Genomic DNA, 24,361 nt, shown 5'->3' with positions numbered 1-24,361 from the left:
TTAACATTTTTTTATTCATTTATTCATGATAGACATAGAGAGGGAGAAAGAGGCAGAGGCACAGGCAGAGGGAGAAGCAGGCTCCATGCTGGGAGCCTGACACGGGACTCAATCCCCGGACTCCAGGATCACGCTGGGCCAAAGGCAGGTGCTGAGCCACCCAGGGATCCCCAATGCAAATAAATTTAAAAGAGGAAAACCTCATCCAGATAAAATGAACTGCTCTGTTCTCTCGCAAACCTGATACTATTCCACCCCTATATCTTATCTTCTTTGATCACGGATCTCTTATTTCCCTATCTGCACCCTCTCCAATCAGAATATAAACTTCAGGAATGCAGAAAATGTCTGTTTTGTTAAATAATGTTTCTCCAGCACCTAAATACAGTGCCTGGTCAGAGCAGACACTCAACACTCAAGAGTTGTGTGCTAGTGAATGCTCCTTTCCCCTGCCTTGCTGCAATCTCCACCTGAAAGCCAAGCCACGTAAGAAGCCATCCCAGATAGTCCCAATAAAAAAATGTCTCCTTCCTTTGCATATAGCAATGTGTCGTATTTTCTCCTAATATGTTTTATACATACTTTGTTCTTGTGCTAGAATTGTGTCTTATCATGTCTCATTGTTCTTGGGATACCACATAACATTTTAGCACAATGCCTGACACACAGTATCTAGAAAACAAAGTTGTATCAAATGAAACTGGTAAAATGGCAGCATTTCACACAATTATGAATACATAGTAAGAGACTGGATACTATGCTGCTCTTCTAGAGAACTTACTAACTCATGCATATATCCCTAGCCCAGACCATTGTCATTTTACAATGATATCTACTCAGCACTGAGGGGGTTCAGAACAAGCCATTTCGGAATGTGGATTATTTTGAGTTTAAGGCAAACCAGACCCAGGAGACTCAGGAAAAACTTTTTACTTCCTCCTCCTTAACTGCCCAAAAGAAATTAGAAAGGGGCCTGTATCAGGAAGAAAGTCACTACCACAGATAAGTTTTTATACCTATCTGCATGACAGGGCAAACATTTATTTACTAAACATTTGCTCTTCTCCCATCTTCCTGTGAATTGCCTTCTTCTGTGAAGGCCCAAACCCCTATGTCTTTCCGTAACTCAGGATGGTTTATAAACCTCAAATGCCTGGCTGCCCTGAGTCTCATATTTTTGTGGGACTCCCATAAGTACTTATGTAATTAAATTTGTTTTTCTATAAGGAGGAGGGGGGCCAGCAACCTAGAAGGGCAGTGGAAAAAACAGCATCTTCCTCTTAAAAGAGTATTTTATAAAGAGATATATCTTTCTTAAGTGTTTTGATTCATTTCTCAACACTACAGGCTATCAAATCAAAGTAACTTCCTTAATCCCAAGGCTTTAGGCTTTCTACTCCTTATCTAAATGTCCACACCCTAGCCTAAACTTTACATGATAGTTAATAAAAAGGTTCTCAATTATGCCCACCTGCACTTCTTGCCCATCAATCATGCACACTGTTTTCTTCACGTGGAACAACATCCTTTACTATTTCTATGCAAAAAAAGTTACATGCTAAGCTTCAATCCTCTTCCCAGAGGCCTTTCCAGGACAGCACTATCTATTTTGAGTCACTTCAGCTATCCTTGCCTGGTCTAATAGATTTATTAGTTAATACTTGTTCGTCACTTGTAATCATATTTAAGCCCCCTAATCGTATATGCGTGTCTCTGTATGTATGTACATAATATAAATTTTATATATACATACGTTAAATGTAGGGATTCTCTTTTAAAATCATGGACCATTAGCTCACAAGATATGCATATATAAAAAGAAATCTGAAATTTGATTCACTGTTGTAGTCTTCAACATAGCAAACACTAACACCAGGAAAGGACAGTTGTAAACAGCATAAACTCTAAAGGCAGACTACCCAGGTTCATAATCCTGGCCTTGGTACTTACTGGCCTTAGTACCTTTTGATAACTTACTTAATATCCATACCTATCAGTTTCATTATTTGAAGTTACTATAAAAATTACAAGAGTTAGGGCAGCCCAGGTGGCTCAAGAGATTTAGCGCTGCCTTCAGCCCAGGGTGTGACCCTGGAGACCTGGGGTCAAGTCCCACGTCAGGCTCCCTGCATGGAGCCTGCTTCTCCCTCTGCCTATGTCTCTGCCTCTCTTTCTTTGTGTCTCTCATGAATAAATAAATAAAATATTTTTTTAAAAATTACAAGAGTTCATATATTTAAAATTCTTTAAAAAGCATCTGAGGGGTGTCTGGGTGATTCAGTCGGTTAAGTGTCTGATTTTGGCTCAGGTCACGATCTCAGAGCCCTGGGATCAAGTCCCGGGTTCAAATCCACGTCAGGGTCTATGCTCAGCAGGGAGTCTGCTTGTCCCTCTGCCCACTCATGTGCGTACGTACTCTCTAATAAATAAAATCTTTAAAAAAATAAAAAGCATCTGGCACATAAACTCAATATAATTATTATTTTACAATGTTGTCTTAGCACAGGTTGCTAGAAAAAATAACTATAAGCTTGGTGGCTTATCAACAACTGAACTGTATTTCTCACAGTTCCAGAAGCAGAAAATTCAAGATCATGGTGCCAACACGGTCAGGTTCTGGTGAGAGCCCTGTTAGTAGGTATCCTCACTGGTTTCTCACATGGTGCAAAGAGAGCTAGCTAGCTTTGTGGCCCATTTTTATAAAGCCACTAATCCCATTCATGAAGGCTACATCCTTCTGACCTAATCCCAAAGGGCCCACCTCCAAATACTATCACAATAAAATTAGGGTTTCAAACATGAATTCTGGGGGAACACAAACATTCAATTCAAAGTAGCTGTTGAGACTTCCATCTTATTTTATAAATGGAAGTACCGAAACTCAAAAACAAAACAAAACAAAACAAAAACCAATTTGCCAAAAGTCACAAGAACAAGTAAACTATAAAGCCAGAAGAGAAACAAAGGACTCCTTCTAAAGGAGTCTATTCATGTCACCAAACTAAATTTTATTCAATAATATTTTTAAGGTCTCTAGGTCCATTTTAAGGTAAAGAAAAAGTGGCAAGAAGTTAGAAGAAGAAAAAGGAAACTGAGAGACATTTATATATGAAAGGATTAAGAAAAAAAGAAAGGAATCATGTAATGATTAAGACAGAACATGGGCTTATGTTCATGTAAATGGAAGGGACAAGGAGGTGGTCCAGAGAACTGAATTACAAATACTAGGTTGGAGATAACTATCATTCTTTATTTTTCATTTAGGACATAAAGATATGGTTACTTGCATTTTTAAAAATCCTTTCTCTTTAGCAGTTTAGAAGGCCAATTCTGTCCCACTAAAAGCTCATCTCTCTTCAAAAATGTGTAAAATATTTTGATTTTTCACATAGAATTGAGAAAAATATTTCAGAAACTTAATAAACTTTCAATGATGTCAACATACTTACCATCTGCATTTTTAAAACTTTTAAAAGTTTATGGGTGTCTGACTGGTTAAGAGAGCTTGTAACTCTTGATCTCAGGGTTGTGAGTCTGAGCAGCACGCTGGGTATAGAAATTACTTAAAACAATAAAAATAGGGGTACCTGTGTGGCTCAGCTAATTAAATGTCTGACTCTTGATTTCAGCTCAGGTCATGATCTCAGAGTCGTGAATCAAGCCCCCTCAGGCTCACACCTGGGCAAGGACCCTGCTTAAGATTCTCTCTCTGCCCCTCCCTCCTTGCTCACTTGCTCTTTCTAAAACAAACACAATTTTTTTTAAAGTTTCAACTTATGGGGTGTCTGGGTGACTCGGTTAAGCATCTGACTTTGGCTCAGGTCATGATCCCAGGATCTGATAGAGTCCTACATCAGGCTCTTGGCTCAGTGGGGAGTCTGCTTCTCCCTCTACTCCTCCCCCCACCCCGCCCCACTTGTGATGGCTCTTTTACACACTCTCTCAAATAAAATCTTTTTTTAAAAAGTTTCAATTGATGGCTCATGTTTAGTTTTTAAGAAGACTTTAAACTTATAAATATATTCAGAACCATCATTATTTGACTGTCATATGCATTTCCTTAGATAAATCCCAATGGTCATTTAAAATACAATCTCTGTTCTAATAAAACTACTACCTTCCTTCAACTCCCCCCCAAAAAACCCTCTAAATGAAAAATACAAATGTAACTAGTTTGTCAGAGCAAGAAATGATATTTTGTAAGAAGGCTGCCTTTCAGAATATTTATTAAACAATATCTGTCTGCCTGATTATATGTGGTCTGTTTACAGCTAGAATCTTTTAATATAGTTCCTCTCCTACAGCAGCAACCAATACAGAGCTCAGGCCAAAATAATTATCAATAGTACTAACCAAAAGACTGGCTATCTTATGAGACTACACTACAAAGGTAAGTTGTTGAAACTTTTACATGCTTTTCAATTCAAAATGAAGATAAAAAGATAAACAGTAGAAAATACAGGTCCAAAATATACATTCAAGAATACATGCTTTGTATATATAAAACATACTTCTGAAATCTGAATCCTTTATTTCTATGAATTTCCACTGGAAAACAGGTAATTTGGTCTTCGGGGAAAAAAAATTACTCTCAAAAGTAAAGAATGGTTGCTCTAAGAACTATGAAACTAATAATATTCAGAGTTGATATCCAAAAGGAATGCACAGTTGTCAATCCACCTACCAATTCAAATTTCCAAAAATAATTCAAGTTCCAGGAACTTCAGAAGAAGAGAACAAATGGGAGAAGACCATGATTCCTCAGCTTTCCAAGATACACATGCTGTTGATGCCATGGGTTGACAATGTGGATAGTTCTCCTCTTCCTTCAAATTCTTACAATAGATGCTAAATGTTTTCTACCCCATGTCCTCACACAATTAAAGTCCACGTACTAAGTCTCTTTTAAGGGATCCCTGGGTGGCGCAGCGGTTTGGCGCCTGCCTTTGGCCCAGGGCGTGATCCTGGAGACCCGGGATCGAATCCCACATCGGGCTCCCGGTGCATGGAGCCTGCTTCTCCCTCTGCCTGTGTCTCTGCCTCTCTCTCTCTCTCTCTCTCTCTCTCTCTCTCTGTGACTATCATAAATAAATAAAGAAAAAAAAATAAGTCTCTTTTAAAAGGCAGAATTTGGAGGACAGGAACTGAGGTTCATTCCTTCTCAAACCATTACATACATGGTTCATCAATATCTCAGTCTTAAAACTTACCAGAAGACCATCTCACCAATACTAAATTTTAATTTCTTAAACTGGTATGTATAAAACCAAAAACCATTCTGGCCTAAGAGTTCACCTCTAATTCAATACAGATTAGTACTGGAATATTGAATTCCCACCGCCGGCTCCATAAATCTGCCTTACCAAATATCCCACGGCTGCTATACTTCACGAGCTTACCTGATCCCAACTTACACCCAGCGTAAGGTCCTTATCTTTGAGATTGGGAAGTTCTCTCTACCAGGAATGGTGATAAAACAAATTTATCTGACCGATTATTACCCAGTTTCCTTCATCTTATTCCCTTTGCCCCGATTTATTCTGCAAACATTACGATCTTATTATGAGCTGATCCATACTAACACTGGAGATACAAATACATTTTCTCTGCTCTTAAGGGATCACAGTCCAGTGAAGGAGACAAATACAGAGACAAATTATTTCTACAAAGTGTGGGAAATTCTATAAAAAAACTGTAAAAATTCTACAAGAACACAAAGAAGTGAGGAAAAGTTTCACAAGATAGTTAACATCTGAAATGAGTCTTAAGGAATAGTAAGGTAGAATGGTGCATATATGTGTTTTAGTTGAGATGATGAAAATACAGATTGGTGAAAGCTGAAAGGTAAAGTTAGTATCTGATGACAGCCAAACTGGACTAAAAGTATATTGCAACAAATAACTTAGGATATCAACTAGAGCTCCTTTTCTCTTCTACTCTTACAAATTAATTTTAACCACAAATTTACAAGAATGATCTTATACAAACAACCACCACAAATTTACAAGAGTGATCTTATACAAACAACACATACAAACAGGATTTGGTACACAAAATTACTACTACATGGTTGGAAGCAGGAAAAAGCATTTTGAAGACGATCAGGAAAATTCAATATAATCAGACTGATTGCCTGCAGTGAAAGGCAGTAACTTTGTTACATAAAAGCAGTCTACAATGTTGTAGATACAGAGGAAAGGACACCAAATTAAAATTCAAGAGACCTGGATTCAAGTCTCACATTAGCTGTGCCCTAATTACAAAAACAAACAAACAAACTTTTTATGTAATTCCTAAACTGCCTACCTCACTCAAGGGGCTATTAAAAGCAAATAAAATGAGTCTGAAAGTGCTTTCAAACAACAGAAATGCTATACAAATAACATATTACCTTCATTAAGGTTGTACTTGTTATACTGGAAATGAATTTAAAAACCTGTACTACTAACATAAACCCTACCATACTAAATTTGTGATAAAGAGCTTTTTACCCGTTCTACAGATCGTGCTCTCTTCTTTGGCCGAGTAGGCAGCGCATCTTCCTTCGGATTGGTGTCTATTGCCCAGTAGGACCCCTAAAGGTAAAGACAGAAATCACATTAACAGTATATTACAGCAACCCCATACCATTAAAAATGGATTTTTATAATCCTCTGCTCCAAAAGCAAACATTCTGCAGATACAACAGTGGAAAAGTAGCATAAGAAGATAAACTAGCTTCGAGAAAAGTAAAGTTATATGAAGAAAAAACAGTCCATTTACAACTAGATTATTGCAGGAGAAAAAAATCGTAATCTGAAGTATCAAGGTCTGAGAACTTCTGGCACAGCCAAAGTGCAGTGCAATGAACACACTTTTAAAATATATTCGGATTCTTAATTGGACACAAATATGGTTAACTACAACATATGACATTCAAGTCTAATAGAGTTTTATGTATAAAGAGACTACACTCTGGGACCTCACAAATCCAAATGGTAAGTTAAACAACTTATAAGGACAAACTGCCTCAACACATTTTATATAATAAACGCATCCTGGGAAGCAATGGTCTGTACATAAATCTTTTATTGCTTATTCTATCACAACTTTTTAAATATTTATCCTCTCTTAGAAACAACTTTTTAGACTACTCATTTGAAAATACATATTTAGCACCTACTGTGTTCTAGGCACTCAGAAACTGTGATTCCTTTAAAAAAATATTTGAAAAGTATACCATTTGCACATTATTTTTTTTTTAAGATTTTATTTTATTTATGAGAGAGAGAGAGAGAGAAAGAGAGAGAGAGAGAGGCAGGCACAGAGACACAGGCAGAGGGAGAAGCAGGCTCCATGCAGGAAGCCCGATGTAGGACTTGATCCTGGGACTCCAGGGTCATGCCCTGGGCCGAAGGCAGGCACCAAACTGCTGAGCCACCCAGGGATCCCAGCATTTGCACATTATTATACAGATGAAGAAACCAAAGCTCAAAAAAAGAAATGGGTCTGTTCAACCAAGGGTATTGAGAACCAGGACCAGAATCAAGGTCTTAACTTCCTTTCTTGCTCAGTTACTTGTTTACACACACACACACACACACACACACACACTCACTCTTAAGGGAGGAGGGCAAGGAATAAAGGAGAGAGTAAGAAAAGGAAAGAAGGGAGAGATGCATTTTAGCTTCCCAGGCTCCTTTTACAGGCAGTATTTGACAATGAGGGGAAATAAAGCGCTCACCTACCAATCCTCAAACTTTGTGTCCAACATCAATTAGCTGCTTAAAGTTTTTTAAGCATACCATGTCCTTTCACACAGCTCTGCCTGCCCTACATGCTGATCTCACGGCCTATAATATCTACCCTACCACCGACAACCTCACATTCTACCTTCAAAATTTAGCTCAGATCTTATCTAAAGGAATCCTTCCTCTGATCCTCCTACTACCCTTAAAAACTCATGACTCTCTTCCTCTGTAAGATCTCCATACCATTTAGACAACTGATTGCAATTAACATTTATAAACTTATTTATAGGTTTATATCCTTTCCGGGCTGAGTTCCTGACGGTGGAAACTCATTTCTATGTCTACTGTGCCAGGCACAATGTCAGACAATAGTAAGTACTCAATAAACACTTGCTGAAATGGGAAGAAAAGCATGTGAACAAACTGTGTCAACAATTTTAAGAGTACAGGGCATCATACTATGCCTTCCCAGATCCTAGCGTAAACTGGTACCTGAACTTAGCACTCATCACCCAGCCATTACCAGAAGATTTCTTCCATATCTTTTCAAAGTAATCACTGCAGTTTCAGCTAATGAGTCTACCAGACCTGACATAAGCCTGCTAACAACCATGTAATAAAATGTACATGTTACAGAAATTAAGCACCAAAAATGAAAATGATTTTAAGTTCAGCTAGCAAGTTTCCAAATAAACAAAGGAGGAAAAAAGTTTTATACTCAGTTGTTACATAAGTTGATAAATAAAGCGGGAAGAAAAATACCAATGCTCATCGGACAATAGTTTAAAATCCACTATTCATGGAAATGACAAATTACCAGTGTTTAGTATTGTTTTTCATGGGATTTATGTATTAACCTGGGGAAACCACTCAGTGTCCATACACCAGACTGACTTATTGTTAAACATTTTAATAAAACCATAAAAAATATACTTCCACACAAAATATGATTGGCTATAATTTATCACAAATATATCAAAAAAATTGTTCATAATCTGAACTATTCAGGATATACTAAAAAACCCTAAATGCCCAAATGCAAACACAAACATTGAAATTATTCACAAAAGAAACTGTACAATCTGGACACCTGCTTAGCTCAGTTGGTTGAGCATTTGCCTTTGGCTCAGGTCATGATCCCAGAGTGTCAGACAGAGCCCCACACTGGACTGACTCCCTGCTTGGCAGGGAGTACTCTTCTCCCTTCTCCCTCTGTCCCTGTTCGTGTGCTCTCTCTCACTCACTGTCTCTCAAATAAAATCTTTAAAAGAAAGAGAAAAAGAAATTGTAAAATCCTCCACCTTAAGTAGCTCTTACTAACCCACTGTCTGAATTTCATCTGTGAAATCACAGGTTTGCATTAAATAACCTCAACATCTCCCTTCACAGATCAAAACCACAAGATACCACTTCACACCCATTAGAAGGCCTATTAGGAAAAAAAAGACAAAAAACAGAAAACAGCAAGTGTTGACAAGGATGTGGACACCCTGGACCCCTTACACATCACTAACGGAATGTAAAATGGTGCAGCCACGGTGGAAAATAAGTGGCAGCTCATCAAAAAATTAATATGATCCATCAAGTCTACTTCTAGGTAGATACCTAAAAGAACCAAAAGCAAGGACCTGAACAGATATTTGTATCCTCATGTTCATAGTAGTATTATTCATAATACCTAAAATGTAAAGCAATTCAAAGGTCCATCAATAGATGGATAAATAAAATGTGATATATTTTTTTTTCAATGGGAAATTATTCAGTCTTTAAAAGGAAAGAAATTCTGGGGCACCTGAGTGTCTCAATAGGGAAAACGCCCAACTCTTGGTTTCAGCTCAAGTCATGATTTCATGTGTTGTGAGATCAAGCCCCATGTGGAGCTCTGCACTCAGAGAGGAGTCTGCTTGAAGATTCTCCCCCTCTGCCTCTCCTAATTGACTCTCTAAATCCTTTGATTCTCTAAAATAAGTCTTTTAAATAGATAAAAAGAAAGTCTGATATATGTATGCTGTAACATGAGTGAACCATGAAGACATCATGCATGCTAAGTGAAGTAAGTCAATCACAAAGAGAGAAATATTGTATAATTTCACTTAAAATAGACAAAGCCACAGACACAGACAGTAGAATGGTGGCTGCCATTAGGTGGGGGATGAGAAGATGAGGAATTACCACTTAATGGTTATAGTTTCAGTTTGGAAAGATGAAAATGTTTTAGAGATGGATGGTGGTGATGATTGTATAACAATGGTAGTATATTTAATTCCACTGTACTATATATACTTAAAAAATAGTTAAAATGGGGCAGCCCCGGTGGCGCAGCAGTTTAGCGCCGCCTGCAGCCCAGGGCGTGATCCGGGAGACCCTGGATCGAGTCCCACGTCAGGCTCTCGGCATGGAGCCTGCTTGTCCCTCTGCCTGTGTCTCTGCCTGTGTGTCTCTATGAATAAATAAATAAAATCTTTAAAAAAAAATTAAAAAGGTTAAATGGTAAATTTTATGTTCTGCCAAGCCACACAAAGGTTACCTTTGTTCTTCCTTATTAAATATTTCTCACAGAAACTGAACTGCCCAGATACAGGCTATCAACAAACACATTCCACTCAATTTCTTCTCAGAGTAAGGCCTGCACTCAGCAAGTTGCACTCTAGACCCATGTGTGACAAGAAGGAAACAACAGTTTTTTTCATGTGGTTTTATTTTTAAAAACAACTTTAATGGAGCATGTATTCTTTTAAATAAAGCACACCTATTTTAAGTATACAGTTCAAGGAGTTCTGGCAAATGTACACATTCATGCAACACCAAAAGCAAGATACAGAACATTCCCATCACCCTAAAAGGCACCTTTGTGTGGCTTGGCAAGCAATTCTCTTTCCTTTGCCCCCACCTCCATCCCATACAACCAATGACCTGTTTTCTAATATTATAAATTAGTTTTGCCTTTTCTAAAATTTCACATAAATGAAATTAGCCTGTCAAACTGTTTTCAATGCCCACTAGCAATATATGAGGTCAGCTGCTCTATGTCCTTGCCCACACTTGGCATTTTAAGTCTTTTACAATTATAACCCATCTAGTGAATATTATAATTGTACCTCACTGATTTTCATGTTATTTCCCTAATAAACGATAAGTAGGCAGCATCTTTGCATGTGCTTGCCATCCATTTTTCATCCAAATTTTGCCCATATTTTATTTGGGTTTTAAGACTGGATTATTTGCATTATAAGAGTTTTTAAAATGCTTTTTGATTAACAAAAGATATAATATATTCTATCTAATATTTTCTCCCAGTCCGTGGTTGTCTCCTCGTTTTTGAAACAGCATCATCTAAGGAACAAAAATCTCAAGTTCAAAAGTCCAATTTACCGGGGCACCTGGGTGGCTCAGCCTTTGGCTCAGGTCCCAATCCCAGGGTCCAGGGATCAAATCCCACATCAGGCTCCCTGTAGGGAGCCTGCTTCTCCCTCTGCTTATCGCTCTGCCTCCCTGTGTCTCTCACGAATAAATAAAATCTTAAAAATAAAAAAGTCCAATTTATCAATTTTCATTTTGTGGTTTGCACTGATTGTTTCTTTTAAAAAAATATACTTGGTTACTAAAACATACAAATATTTGCACCCATGTCTTTTTTTTTTTTTTTTAAATAAAGATATCTATCTATTTGAAAGAGTGAGCAAGAGAGCACTGAAACAGTGGCAGAGGGAATGGGAGCAGCAGACTTTCCCGCTGAGCAGAGAGCCTGGAGTAAGTAAGGTTCAATCTCAGGACCCTGGGATCATGACCTGAGTGGAAGGCAGATGTCCAACTGACTGAGCCACCCAGGCACCCCTATTTTCACCCATGTTTTCATCTACATGTTTCATAAGATAATTTTAACCTTTATGTTAAGGTCTCTGATCCACTGAGGGTTAACTCTCTGTATGAGGCAAGGATCAATATAAATTTTCCTTCCACCCACACCACTCCTTGGAAAGACTACATCCTTTTCCCACTGAATTACATTGGCACCTCTATCAAAAATCAGCTGAATATATACATGGGTCTATTTCTGAATTCTATCCTGTTCCACTGATCTACATGTCTATCCTTATACCAATACCTCTGTGTCTTAATTATTGTAGCTGTACAAAAAATCTTGAAATCCGGCACTGCAAGTCCTAAAGTTCCCATTTTTCCAAAATTGTTTTTGCCTATTCTAGGTCCTTCGCATTTCCACATAACTATGAGAACCAGTTTGTCAGTTTAAGAAAAAAAAATTCCATTAGGATTTTTATTGGGATTGCATAAACTCTATAAACCAATGGGGGAAAGACTGACATCTAACAAGTCCTCTATTCCACAAACTCATAAACATGTTATAGCTCTCCATTTACCTAGGTTTTCTTTTATTCCTCTTGATAATGTTTTACAGGGTTTAGTGAACAGGTCTGCATTTATTTTGTTAAAATGTATCCCTAAAGTATTTCATGATTTTACAGGCTACTATAAACGGAATTGCTTTTGTTAACTTGCCGTTGTTCCTTGGTAATCTAAAAAAATACTGACCTTGTATCTTGTGACTTTGCTAAATTCACTTAATAGTTCTAGCAGTTTTTCCATAGCTTCTTTACATATGCAATAATGTTGCTTGCAAATAAAGACACTTTCACTTAGTATTTTACAATTTGGATGTCTTTTTCTTGCCTTACTCCACTGGCTTGGACTTTTTTTTTAAGATTTTATTTATTTATTCATGAGAGACACAGAGAGAGAGACAGAGAGGCAGAGGCACAGGCAGAGGGAGAAGCAGGCTCCATGCAGGGAGCCCGATGTGGGACTCGATCCCAGGTCTCCAGGATCACGCCCTGGACTGAAGGCAGGCACTAAACTGTTGAAGCCACCCAGGCTGCCCACTGGCTCGGACTTCTAATAGAATGTTGCATAACAGTGAACGCAAACATCCTTGTTTGTTCTCAATCTCAGAAGGAAAGCATTCAGTTTCTTATCATTAAATATGATATAAATTGTAAATTTTTGATAGATGCCTTCTTAATCAAATTAAGGAAATTCCTTTTTATTCCTAGTTTGCTGAATGAGTGTCAAAATTTTTTTCTACATTTGAGATATGATTTTTCTGTTTTCTTCTAATATGTAGTGAGTTTTATGTATTAATTGGCTTTCTAATTTTAACCTGCAACACATCCCTGGGACAAATTCCACTTGATCATGACATATTCTCCTTTTTATATATCAATGAATTTAATTCGCTAATATTTTGTGAAGATTTTGGGTCTGTGTTCACAAAGGATATTGGTCTGTAGTTTTATTTCTTTGCCTGACTTTGGTATCACAGTAATGCTAAACTCATGAAATGAGTTGTAAACTGCTCCTTCACTCACTATTTTTTTTTTAAAGTTTCTGGAAGATTGGCATTGGTTTTTCCTTAAATATTTTAGCTTCTGGTTTCATTGCTTTTATTTGTTCATTTTCCATTTTCTTGATTTCTAATTTTCCTGTTTCCTTCCACTTACTTTTCGAATTTGCTCTTATTTTTCTACCTTCTTAAGGTAAACTTGCATAACTGATTTCACACCCTCCTGATTTTTCTAATTTAAAGCTATAAACTTCTTCCTTAACACTGCACTGGCTGCATGTCACAAATTTTTTTTTTTATTCTGCTCTCATTATCATTCGTTCAAAATACTTCTAACATTCTTATAATTTTTTTTCTTTAACCCAGAGGTACTTTAGAAATGTACCATTTCATTTCTAGACATTTGCGGTTTTTTAAATATATTTTTGTTACAGATTTCTAATTTAATTCTACCAGTCAGAAAACATACTCTAAAATTTCACCCCTTAGTAATCTACTAAAACTTGTTTTCTGGCCCAGCCTATGGTCTATCTTGGTGAATATTTACTGTGCCTTTGAAAAGAATATACTGCCTTTTTTTTTTTTTCAAGATTTTTATTTATTCATGAGACGGAGAGAGAGAGGGAGAGAGAGAGAGAGAGAGGGAGAGAGGGAGAGAGGGAGAGAGGGGGAGAGAGAGAGAGAGAGAGAGAGAGAGAGGGAGGGAGAGACATAGGCAGAGACACAGGCAGAGGGAGAAACTGGCTCCCCATAGGGATCCCGATGTGGGATTCTAACCTGAGGCTCCAGGATCACACCCTGGGCAGAAGACAGGTGTTAAACAGCTGAGCCACCCAGGCTTCCTTCCCTAGAATCTGCTTTTGATGAATATAGTATTTAGAGCCTTAAATACTTTGTCTAATTGTTCTATTATTTGCTGAGAGAAATATGTTAAAATATCTTCCTATAATTGTGGATTTGTCTGTTTCCCTTTTTAGTTCTGTTTTTTTGTTTTGTTTTCTCTTTTTAGTTCTGACAGGTTTTTTGTTTTTGTTTTTGGAAGCTCTAGCTTGTTGTTTTATCCAAGATATTATCTTTAAGTAATCTCCAACCAGTGCAGGGCTTGAACTCACAACCTAGAGAGTAAGAGCCCACGCTCCATCGATGGACCCAGCCAGGAGCCCCAAGCAGCTGTTTTTTGGGGCACACACATTTATAATTCTTATATATTCCTGATGCAGAGGTCTTATTTTCTGCTACCTATATAATATGCTGTTAGGGTCACTCAATGACATCCATTTAGTTATAGTTCTTTTCAGCTCTACATTCTTCATTGGTTCTTTTCATAGTTTCCATCTTTGTAATGAAATTCCCTATCTGTTCACTCATTCATTATTTGAATATACATTATTTTTATTCTTTCAACATGTTTATAGTATCTGTTTTGAAATTTGTGTCTACTAAATCCATATTCTGGGCCACTTGTTTACCTGATTCAGGAGCTGAGATAACTCCCAACACTTTCCGGTGCCATACTGACACCAGTCTCTTTCAGGCTATGAATTTTTCCCTGAATAATGAATGCATCATGCTGGATTCCAAAATAAGTACTATAATATTTAGAAGGTCAGCTGAGATAACTCCCAACACTTTCCGGTGCCATACTGACACCAGTCTCTTTTAGGCTATGAATTTTTCCCTGAATAATGAATGCATCATGCTGGATTCCAAAATAAGTACTATAATATTTAGAAGGTCATATGATATCCTGAAGAGAACATCTATCAATCCACATATGTGGATTTAAACCCCAGATGTGGTTCAAGAATTTTGAACAAGATGGCAAACCTTTGATCTACTTTTCTCTTATCTATTTCATAGAGTTATCATGACAATTAGCCCAAAGTATATACTAGGAAAACTAGTTATTACTATTTAACTATGAACAAGAAGTGTCCATGGGACAGAGAAGTTAGGTCATTTTAGAAATAACTTCTAGGATAAATAACAAGGAGAGTGGGAAACAAATTTATGAGATTTTTAATACAAATTTAAGTATAGTAAACCCAGATTTCCTTTATTTTTTTTTTTAAGATTTTATTTATTTATTATGAGACACACAGAGAGATAGGCAGGAACATAGACAGAGGGAGAAGCAGGCTTCCCATAGGGAGCCTGATGTGGGACTTGATCCCAGAACCCCGGGATTATGCCCTGAGACAAAGGCAGACACTTAACCACTGGGCCACCCAAGTGTCCCTAAATCCAGATTTTCTGTAACATATAATAATATATTTATTATATCCAAGTTTTTCTGGTTTTGGAAAAATATATACCAAAATAGTCCTGAATATAACTAATTGTTCATCAACTGTCGTGCATAAAACTAAAACATCTACCCAAAAATACTCATTCCAAATTTCCAATCTCTATATATACGCTCTACTTTTTATTACTTCTGGTTCTTTAACTTATATTTTACTATCAAAAGGCAATACTGATTTCAGATTTCAAATATATTGAATAGATTTAACATATTATTACTTCTGGTTGTTCTTATATTTTCAAAATGCAGTACTTTTGAGATTTTTGATGGCCCAGGATTTTGGTGAAGGATAGCCATCTGTCCCAAAATTACAAAAAGCATTCTATTTGGTTTATAAACACCAAAAAGATTGAGAACTCTAACATTTTTTCCTGTATCATATATTTCCTCCCAAGCACTTTTGTATACACATCTAACTTCAGGATTTGTCCTCTTACGAATTATCCGAGTTTTGGTGCAGAAATACCATAAAAGATGAAAAATCTGTCACATTGCTTTATAGAAAAAAAACAGGATGATTTTGATTCTAGTCACAAAATACAACATGAAGATTTTCTTGTTGAATGACTAAAGGGATGAGAATATTACATTATGTTTTTGTCCTCAGAAATATATCAATAACTCAGTATCTTTTGAGTTTGGGAAGATATATCTAAGATATTATTAGATGGTGATTATAAACATGACAATTAGAGTCTGAAGTGTTGCTCTCTTTGTATTCATTTTTTTCATTCTACAGATAAAAATAAACCATCCTCTTTTGTCAATTTTCATCTTTGTCCTTACAAAAAAAAAAAAAAAAAAAAAACCCTAACTCTCACAATATATATTCAATAAAAGTTAAAAGGGGGAAAAAAATAAACTTAAAATGGCACCTATAGACTTTTATTATACATTCTTGAAAGTGGGCAACTCAATAAGAAAACTGAAGTATAACTGATGATTTCATTATTACATCATCCTTCTAGGTCATTCAATCATTCTTTTGTATTCTTCTGATTTTAATGTTTGGGCATATGGATAAAAACTGATGGGCAATGATGAAATAATAAAGGTGATGTAACCATTTCAAGATTTAGGAAAATTAAGATCAATAAAATTCTACAGAGACACCTGGGTAACTGAGTGGTTGAGCGCCTGCCTTCAGCCCAGGGCATGATCCCAGTCCTGGGATGGAGTCCGCCATTGGGCTCCTCGCAGGGATCCTGTTTTTCCCTCTGCCCATGTTTCTGCCTGTCTCTCATGAATAAATAAATAAAATCATAAATAAATAAATAAATCTATAATGCATGTTATATTTATAAAAGAATCACATGGTAATTGCAAGATAGCATAAGTTCTATTCTTTAGAACCTAAAAAAAGGTTTTATTTGCAAGAGAGAGCACAAATGTGGGGGCGGAGTGGTGGTGGTGGGCAGAGGGAGGGAGAGAAGCAGATCCCCTACTGAGCAGGAAGCCTGAAGTGGGGCTGGATCCCAGAACCCCAGGATCATGACTTGAGCTGAGGGCAGATGCCCAATGGACTGAACCACCCAGGTGCCCCTCTTTTTAAAAAATACATAAATTTCCTATTTGTTCTTCAGAAGATTTCTAAGAAAGAATAAAAGTCATAAAATAATCATCTTTACAAATTAAAATTGCTCAAAACAGATACCTGAAAACTGAATTGGGTCCAATGGACCCTGATGATATACAAAGGGTTAAATATATACGAAACATTTCCTCCTCTAGTATTTGATCACATATAGTTTTGCACTAATCAGTTAGTACTTTTTCTCATCTCCTACAATTTCTAAGGTAGAAGCATAAAAATATTTGGCAAATCTTACATTTTAAGGGCTGAAAAGGACCTATTACAACTATTACAACTTTCATTTGATTGCCAAAGAGACTTGTGCCTACAAAAGTTAAATGATTCTAAAAATTTATCTTTTCTTTTTTAAAAAAGACTTTGAGAGAGAGCACACGCTTGTGCACACACACACACAAGCAAGGGGAGGGAGAGAGAAAAGCAGATTCCCACTGAGCTCAAAGCCTGACCTGGGGTTTGATCTCTCACACAACCCTTAAATCATAACCCGAGCTGAAATCAAGAGTGGATGCTCAGTGTACTGAGCCACCACCGGGGTGCCCCTCATCTTTTTTCATTTAACATTTGTTTTATTCCTACATGCACAAGAAAAAACAAATTAATAATAACAGTCAAAATATATTTAGTGAAGCTTAATATCAGAAAGTAAATGTAAGAACAAGCCATACCTGTACAAAACCTAAATATTTATCTAATCCACTACTGGGAAAATGACACATGCTGAATCACCCAAACTGGATAAACTTCTCAAACTATGGGCAGATATCAGAAAGGTAAACAACCTTTCTGTTAATGACAGTTCATGAAGGGTTGATCATGTGCTAGTCACAATGCTAGCACTAGGAATATAATACAGAGAAAGTCTCAGTCCTCATCTGTGGTGAAAGGGACAGAAAAGATACCTGGGTAATTAACTCTCACCACTTTCATGTCCCTGTTCAAAAGTCACTTTCTCAATAGGCTTAGCTTGCTTATTACTCTTTTGAAAATGGCAATCCACACTGAATCCACTTTATCCTACATATTTTTCTACAGCATTTTAAAAAAGATTTTATTTACTTATTTGAGGGGGAGAATAAGAGAGAGCATGAGCACAGAGGAAGAAGAAGACTCCCTATTGAGCAGAGAGAATGACGGAGGATTCAAACCCAGGACCCTGAAATGATGACCTATGCAGACGCTTAACCAACTGAGCCAGCCAGGTGCCATCTACAGCACCTTTATTATCTAACATTCTATATCATTCTATATAATTTATGTATTTGTTTATTGTTACTCTCCCATAAGGCTGTAAGTTCCTCACGGGCATGGATTTTTTGTCTGTTCTGTTTCCTTACGTATTCAAAATACCTAAAATAATGACTAGCACACAGCAGGCAAATAAATAATCAGCAAGTGCTAAATGAGACAACTGGGCTACATCTCGGGATGATCAAAAGCTCATATGTGGAAGAAGGAAAAGGGAATAAAAACAATTTTAGGCAGAGAAAAGAGCTCAATTAGCATTTTTAACCTGGCATTCATGAACTCTCAGTCTATGCACAGGATTCAGGGACTTCATGAAACTGGGTAAGGAGAAAACACAAACTCGGCATTTTCTTCCATTATGAATGTAAGAAACAAACAAACAATATTAGAAATACCTAAAAATCAGTTTAATTCCTGTCACATTAATAGTTTTTATTTCAAAATGTCAGTCATTACTACTCATTACTCATTTCTACTTGTTATTTAATGCTATATTCCAAAAATAACAATGTGCTACCACATTCAATTTCATTATTTAATGTTTCTAAGGGAGCATATAGATTACTGTATCATAAATGTTATAATATTTTTATAACTATTTTAATGTAACTGTTTATCTTTTCAATCCTGTATTCTAGTTTAAGCATTTAAAAATACTCTGAGAGGGGGTTCCAAGACTTCAAAAGAACTGCCAAATGAAGCCATGAAATAAACTGTAGAGAGAATTCTGGTACTAAAGTCAAAGATCTATGAGAGAGAATAAGAAAGAATCTGTTCATTTGACTAGGTTAAAATAATCATAAGACATAGTAAGAGAGGGGTCCAGACAGCTGAGTTCTTTTTTTAATTTTTCTTTTGCTCCATTTGAATACTATTTATTTCCTTCAATATTTATGTGGCATGTTGATTTTAAGTTTTCTTGTAATTACTAATTCATAAACACCAAAATTTCATTTAAAATGTATTATATTAACCCATCCAAAATTCTAAGTCTTAATAGTCTTTAAAGTACTTACTTTTTAAATTCTCCATAAGCTGTCACAACAGGCAACACTAAAAAGTTATGCTAATATACAATTTATACTCACTGTTTTATATAGTGAAAGCTTTACACAGTAAAGACTAGCCAACAACTTCAAGAAATCTTTATCTCTAGGGGCACCTGGGTGGCTCAGTGGTTAAGTGTCTGCCTTTGGCTCAGGTTGTGATCCTGGGGTCCTGGGATTGAGTCCCGCATCAGGCTCCCCGTAGGGAGCCTGCTTCTCCCTCTGCCTGTGTCTCTGCCTCTCTGTCTCTCATGAATAAATAAATAAAATCTTAAAAAAAAAAATCTTTATCTCTAAATCTAATATACTGTATGAAATTCTGTTTATAAGTGATTTTCCTACCAGAAATTTTACCAGACCAGAAATTTTAATGGTAGTGATCTTATTTATCCTTAGATCTCCAGAGCCAAACAATAACTAGCAAAAGCTGTAACTTAATAAGTGACTGCCAAACTTAACTCCAAAAAATGTCTTATTTGTAAAATAATTAAAACATTCAGAACATCCCGGAGCTAAACAGGGCTTATTACATTCTGTAGCTCTACTTGCTTTTATATATACCCAGCATTTTACTCAAGTTAAGAGGAATAAAAGATGCTCACAGACTGAAAGATTTAATATTGTTAAGATGGCAATATGCCCCAAAGTGATCTCTAATTCAACACAATCTGTATCAAAATTGCAGTCAGTTTATTTGCAGAAACTGACAAACTGATCCAAAAATAAATAGGTATGTGACCCAAAACAGGCAAAACAATCTTGGGGAAAAGAAACAAAGTTGGGAAGATTCATATCTCCTAATTTTATGACTTACTATGAAACTACAGTAATTTGAATTAAGAGTCTAGGAAAAAAAATAAATGTATTTTATGGTCAAATGGTTTTCCAAAGAATGAGATAAAGCAACAGGGAAAGAATAGTCTTTTCAACAAATGGTCCTGGGAAAACTGGGTATCAACATGCAAAAGCATGAATTTGGGCCTCTTACCATCATGCATAAAAATTATTCCAAAATGGATCAGAGATCTAAATGTAAGGGCTAAAACTATAAAACTCTAGGGAAAGAAGTGAAAATCCTCATGATTTTGGATTGACTTCTTAGATATGACACCAAAAGTATAAGCAACCAAAGAAAAATTGATAAATTTATCAACAGACACTATCAAGAAAGTGAAAACACAGCCTGCACAATGGAAGGAAATCCACAAAACATATAATACAGTATTTGTATCTAAAATATATAATGAACATGTAAAATTCACTAATAAAAAGACATCCTGTTTTAAAAATAGCCAAAGGACCTAAAGAGACATTTCTCCAAAAGAGATACACAAATAGCAAATACACACATGAAAAAACAAGCATTATCGTGTCCCATTATAGAGCAATGCAAATCAAACTTGTCACAGAATGAGATACCACTTCACACCCACTGGGATGGCTATAATTTAAAAGATGTGATAAAAAGGGTTGGGGGTCCCCGGGTGGTGCAGCGGTTTGGCGCCTGCCTTTGGCCCAGGGCCCGATCCAGGAGACCCTGGATCGATTCCCACGTCGGGTTCCTGGTGTATGGAGCCTGCTTCTCCCTCTGCCTGTGTCTCTGCCTCTCTCTCTCTCTCTGTGACTATCATAAATAAATAAAAATTTTAAAAAATAAATAAATAAATAAATAAATAAATAAATAAAAAGGGTTGGTAAGGGTACGAAAAAACTAGAAGCCTCATAATTGTGAGAATATAAAATAGTGTAGCTCCTATGGAAAATTTTGTATGGCAGTTCCTCAAAAGATTAAACATATGATCCCAGCAATTCCACTCCTACAAAAATGAAAATATTATACAAAAGCTTGTACAAAACTGATCACAACAGAATTTTCATAATAGCCAAAATAGAAACAACCCAAATGTCCATCAACTGATGAACAGATAAATAATTGTGATATATCCATACGGTGGAGTATCATTCAGTCACAAAAAATGGATGAAATACTGATACATGCTACAACATAGGTAGCCCTGAAAAACTTAGGCTAACTGAAAGAAGACACAAAAGGCCAAAAATTACATGACTCCATTTATACAAAATGTCCAAAATAAATCCATAGAAATGGAGAATGAAGTGGGAATGACTATTAATGAGGACAAGGTTTCTTTTGGGGTGATAAAGTAAAAATGTCCTGAAATTAGATAGTGGTGATGGTCCCACAACTTTGCAAATATGCTAAAAACCATTGAATCATATGATGTTTTTAAAGGGTGAATTTTATGGTATGTGAATTTTAAAAATACTTTAATTAAGGAAAACAGGAGTCATGGAGCTCTGATTTAATACAGTGGTATGCCCAACACAGTCAAATGCCACTTTTCACAAAACAAAGTCAGTGGTATTGCCCAAAAAGAACTCAACTCCCTTGATTTGTAGCTGTTTCCTGGCTTTCCTTTGGACCATGTCAATCTTTGATAAATATTCTAAACAGTCATTAATGTCAGAAAAAGCCAAGTAGTTCATCCACTTTAAGAATTCCAGATTCTCTCGGATTCAAAGTATAAGTGAATTAGTGTAAAATGGAATAAATAGTCTTGACCCTGCCTTTCTGACCAAAAGAGTAAAAAAGATGCAAAGTGACAATTTCTAAACATCTAAAAGCCAGCCTTAATTGAAAATAGCTAAAGAATTAATGTATAATTAGAAAAGTTTCCTTAAGAAGAACCCAACACTGGGGGACCTGAGTGATTCAGTCAGCTAAATGTCCAACTCTTAATTTTTGGCTCAGGTCAATCTCAGGGCTGTGTGATTAAGCCCCACTACTAGGCTCTGCATCAGTGGAGAATCTGCTTGAGATTCTTTCCCTCTGCCCCTCCCCCTGCTCAAATACACTCTCAATCTCTCTTTCCAAAAGTAAGTAAATCTTAAAAACAAAACAAAACAAAACATAAAACCAGCTACTTCTTAACTAGGAAAAGACAAACATCATTCTTACAATAAATGTTTAAGCATCTATTATGTACAGATACTATGCTAGGTGCTATGGGGATATGAAGATGTCAAAGACCCAATCTTTATTTTTTTTAAGTTTTATTTAAAGCAATCTCCACACCCAATGTGGGGCTTGAACTCATAACCCTGAAATCAAAAGTCACATGCTCCTCCAACTGAGCCAGCCAGATGCCCCTCAAAAATCCAATCTTGGTCAACAAAAAAACACAACAGATTAGAACAGGTCAAAACACAGATGCCTACATCATTTAAGAACTATAAAAGTTGTACACTCAAAAGGTTATGGTCATAAAAAGAAAAGAGGTGAAAACAGGGAAAAAGAAAGAAAAAAAAGGTGAAACAGAGAAAAAGAACTGTTACTGTCTTTCAGAGTAATGTTGACATTTGAACTGACCACCAAAGGATGAATAAGATGGAAAGAAAGACTATCTTAAATAGTCTAAGATATAATATTTGAGATATGAAGATATCCTCAAAAATAAGAAGATATAAAACTGCGTCATAAATGCAAGAAAAATAATGCAGTACAACTTAAATATACAGTTTAGGGCATGAAGCTGCGGGCTAGAAATGAAAATGTGGCAAGAGAGACAGGTTTGTGGTTCTGTTTATCATACCTAAAAAAGGCAACACTAAAGAAGATCGAGCAAAGGGAAAGAGAAATTAGAGGAAAGAGACCAGTTAGAGATGACAAGTAATCTAACTTGTCTTAATTAAAATCAACTTATTTCTTAAAAATCTCACTTCTTCTAATAACTTTGTTTTAGATGTAAAAACACAGGATCTCAAAACATCAGTGATGATATAAGGAATCAGATGAAAGAGTGAATTAGGTTTGGGGCACTTGGGTGGCTCAGTCAGTTGAGCATTTGCCTTTGGCTCAGGTCATGATCCCAGGGTCCTTAGCAGGGAGCCTGCTTCTTCCTCTCACTTCTCCTCTCCCCATCCCACTCATTCTCATGCTCTCTTTCTCATGCTCACATTCTCAATAAATAAATAAAATCTTAAAAAAAAAAAAAAATGAAGGGCACCTAGGTGGCTCAGTGGTTGAGCATCTGCCTTTGGCTCAGGTCCTGATCCCAGGGTCCTGGGATCGAGTTCCGTGCATCAGGCTTCCTGCGGGGAACCTGCTTCTCCCTCTGCCTATGTGCCTGCCTCTCTCTGTGTGTCTCTCATCAATAAATAAATGAAATTTTTAAAAAATTAAAAATTAAAATTAAATAATGTTCATGAGCTTCCAAAACCTTATATGGATCAGGGACAATACTATATACCTTATTATACAACCTAACGTTCCAGCATCAGAGCACTTTGTTGAACTCATTTCACCAATTATCTCTTAATATACAGAAAAAAAGACCAATGGAAATTCTACAAATAAAAAATCCAATAGATGGAATAAAAAGTTCATCTCGTGCTTAATGACAAGACAGAGTGAAAGAGAAATCCTGGAGACAGATCAGTAAAAATTACCTAATATGAAGGGGAAAAAAAAAAAAAAGACAAGAGAAAATAAAGCCTCAATGACCTGTGAAACAATGTCAAACAGTCTATATTTTAAATGGACACTAAAAAGAGAAAATGAAGCCCTAATGTTTTTTAAAAGAACTAATGACCAAAATATCCCAAATTTGGATGAAAGCCTCTTCTGTAGATCCTAGAAGATTAGCAAATCCCAAGCAGAATGAATACAAGGAAAACTACACTGAGGTACAAACACCTTCAATCTAAAAATTGAGAGAAAAATCTTGAAAACCAAAAGAGACAAGGATTAAGAGGCACATTACAGTAGTCCTCCTAATCTACTGGACATACATTCTAAGACCCCACAGTGGATGCCTGAAACTGTGAATAGTATCAAACCTTATACATACTATTTTTTTCCTTTGATACCTTTGATACCTTTGATAAAGCTTAATTTAAAAGGCATGGGGTGCCTGGGTGGCTCAGTCATTAAGCATCTGGCTTTGGCTCATATCATGATTACAGGGTTCCTGGATCAAGCCCTGCATCGAGCTCCCTGCTCAGTGAGGAGTCTGTTTCTCCCTCTCCCTCCGACTCATGCTTGCTCCTCCTCTCCCTCTC

The 24,361-nt window shown here is 36.4% G+C and overlaps 1 protein-coding gene across 5 annotated transcripts in view; it reads right to left on the bottom strand.

Annotated features, from left to right (window-relative positions):
- Positions 1-24,361, bottom strand: part of FOXJ3 (forkhead box J3) — a 141,777-nt gene that overhangs the window by 46,857 nt on the left and 70,559 nt on the right. For all 5 annotated transcript variants that reach the window (XM_072771645.1, XM_072771646.1, XM_072771648.1 and 2 more), the window contains exon 5: positions 6,492-6,575. In XM_072771645.1, coding sequence (XP_072627746.1) covers positions 6,492-6,575 — 84 coding nt within the window. The remainder of the gene's footprint in view (positions 1-6,491; positions 6,576-24,361) is intronic.

The sequence above is a fragment of the Canis lupus genome, chromosome 13, assembly GCF_048164855.1.
Source record: "Canis lupus baileyi chromosome 13, mCanLup2.hap1, whole genome shotgun sequence".
Lineage (NCBI taxonomy): Eukaryota > Metazoa > Chordata > Mammalia > Carnivora > Canidae > Canis > Canis lupus.
This window is presented reverse-complemented; position numbering and strand designations above follow the sequence as displayed.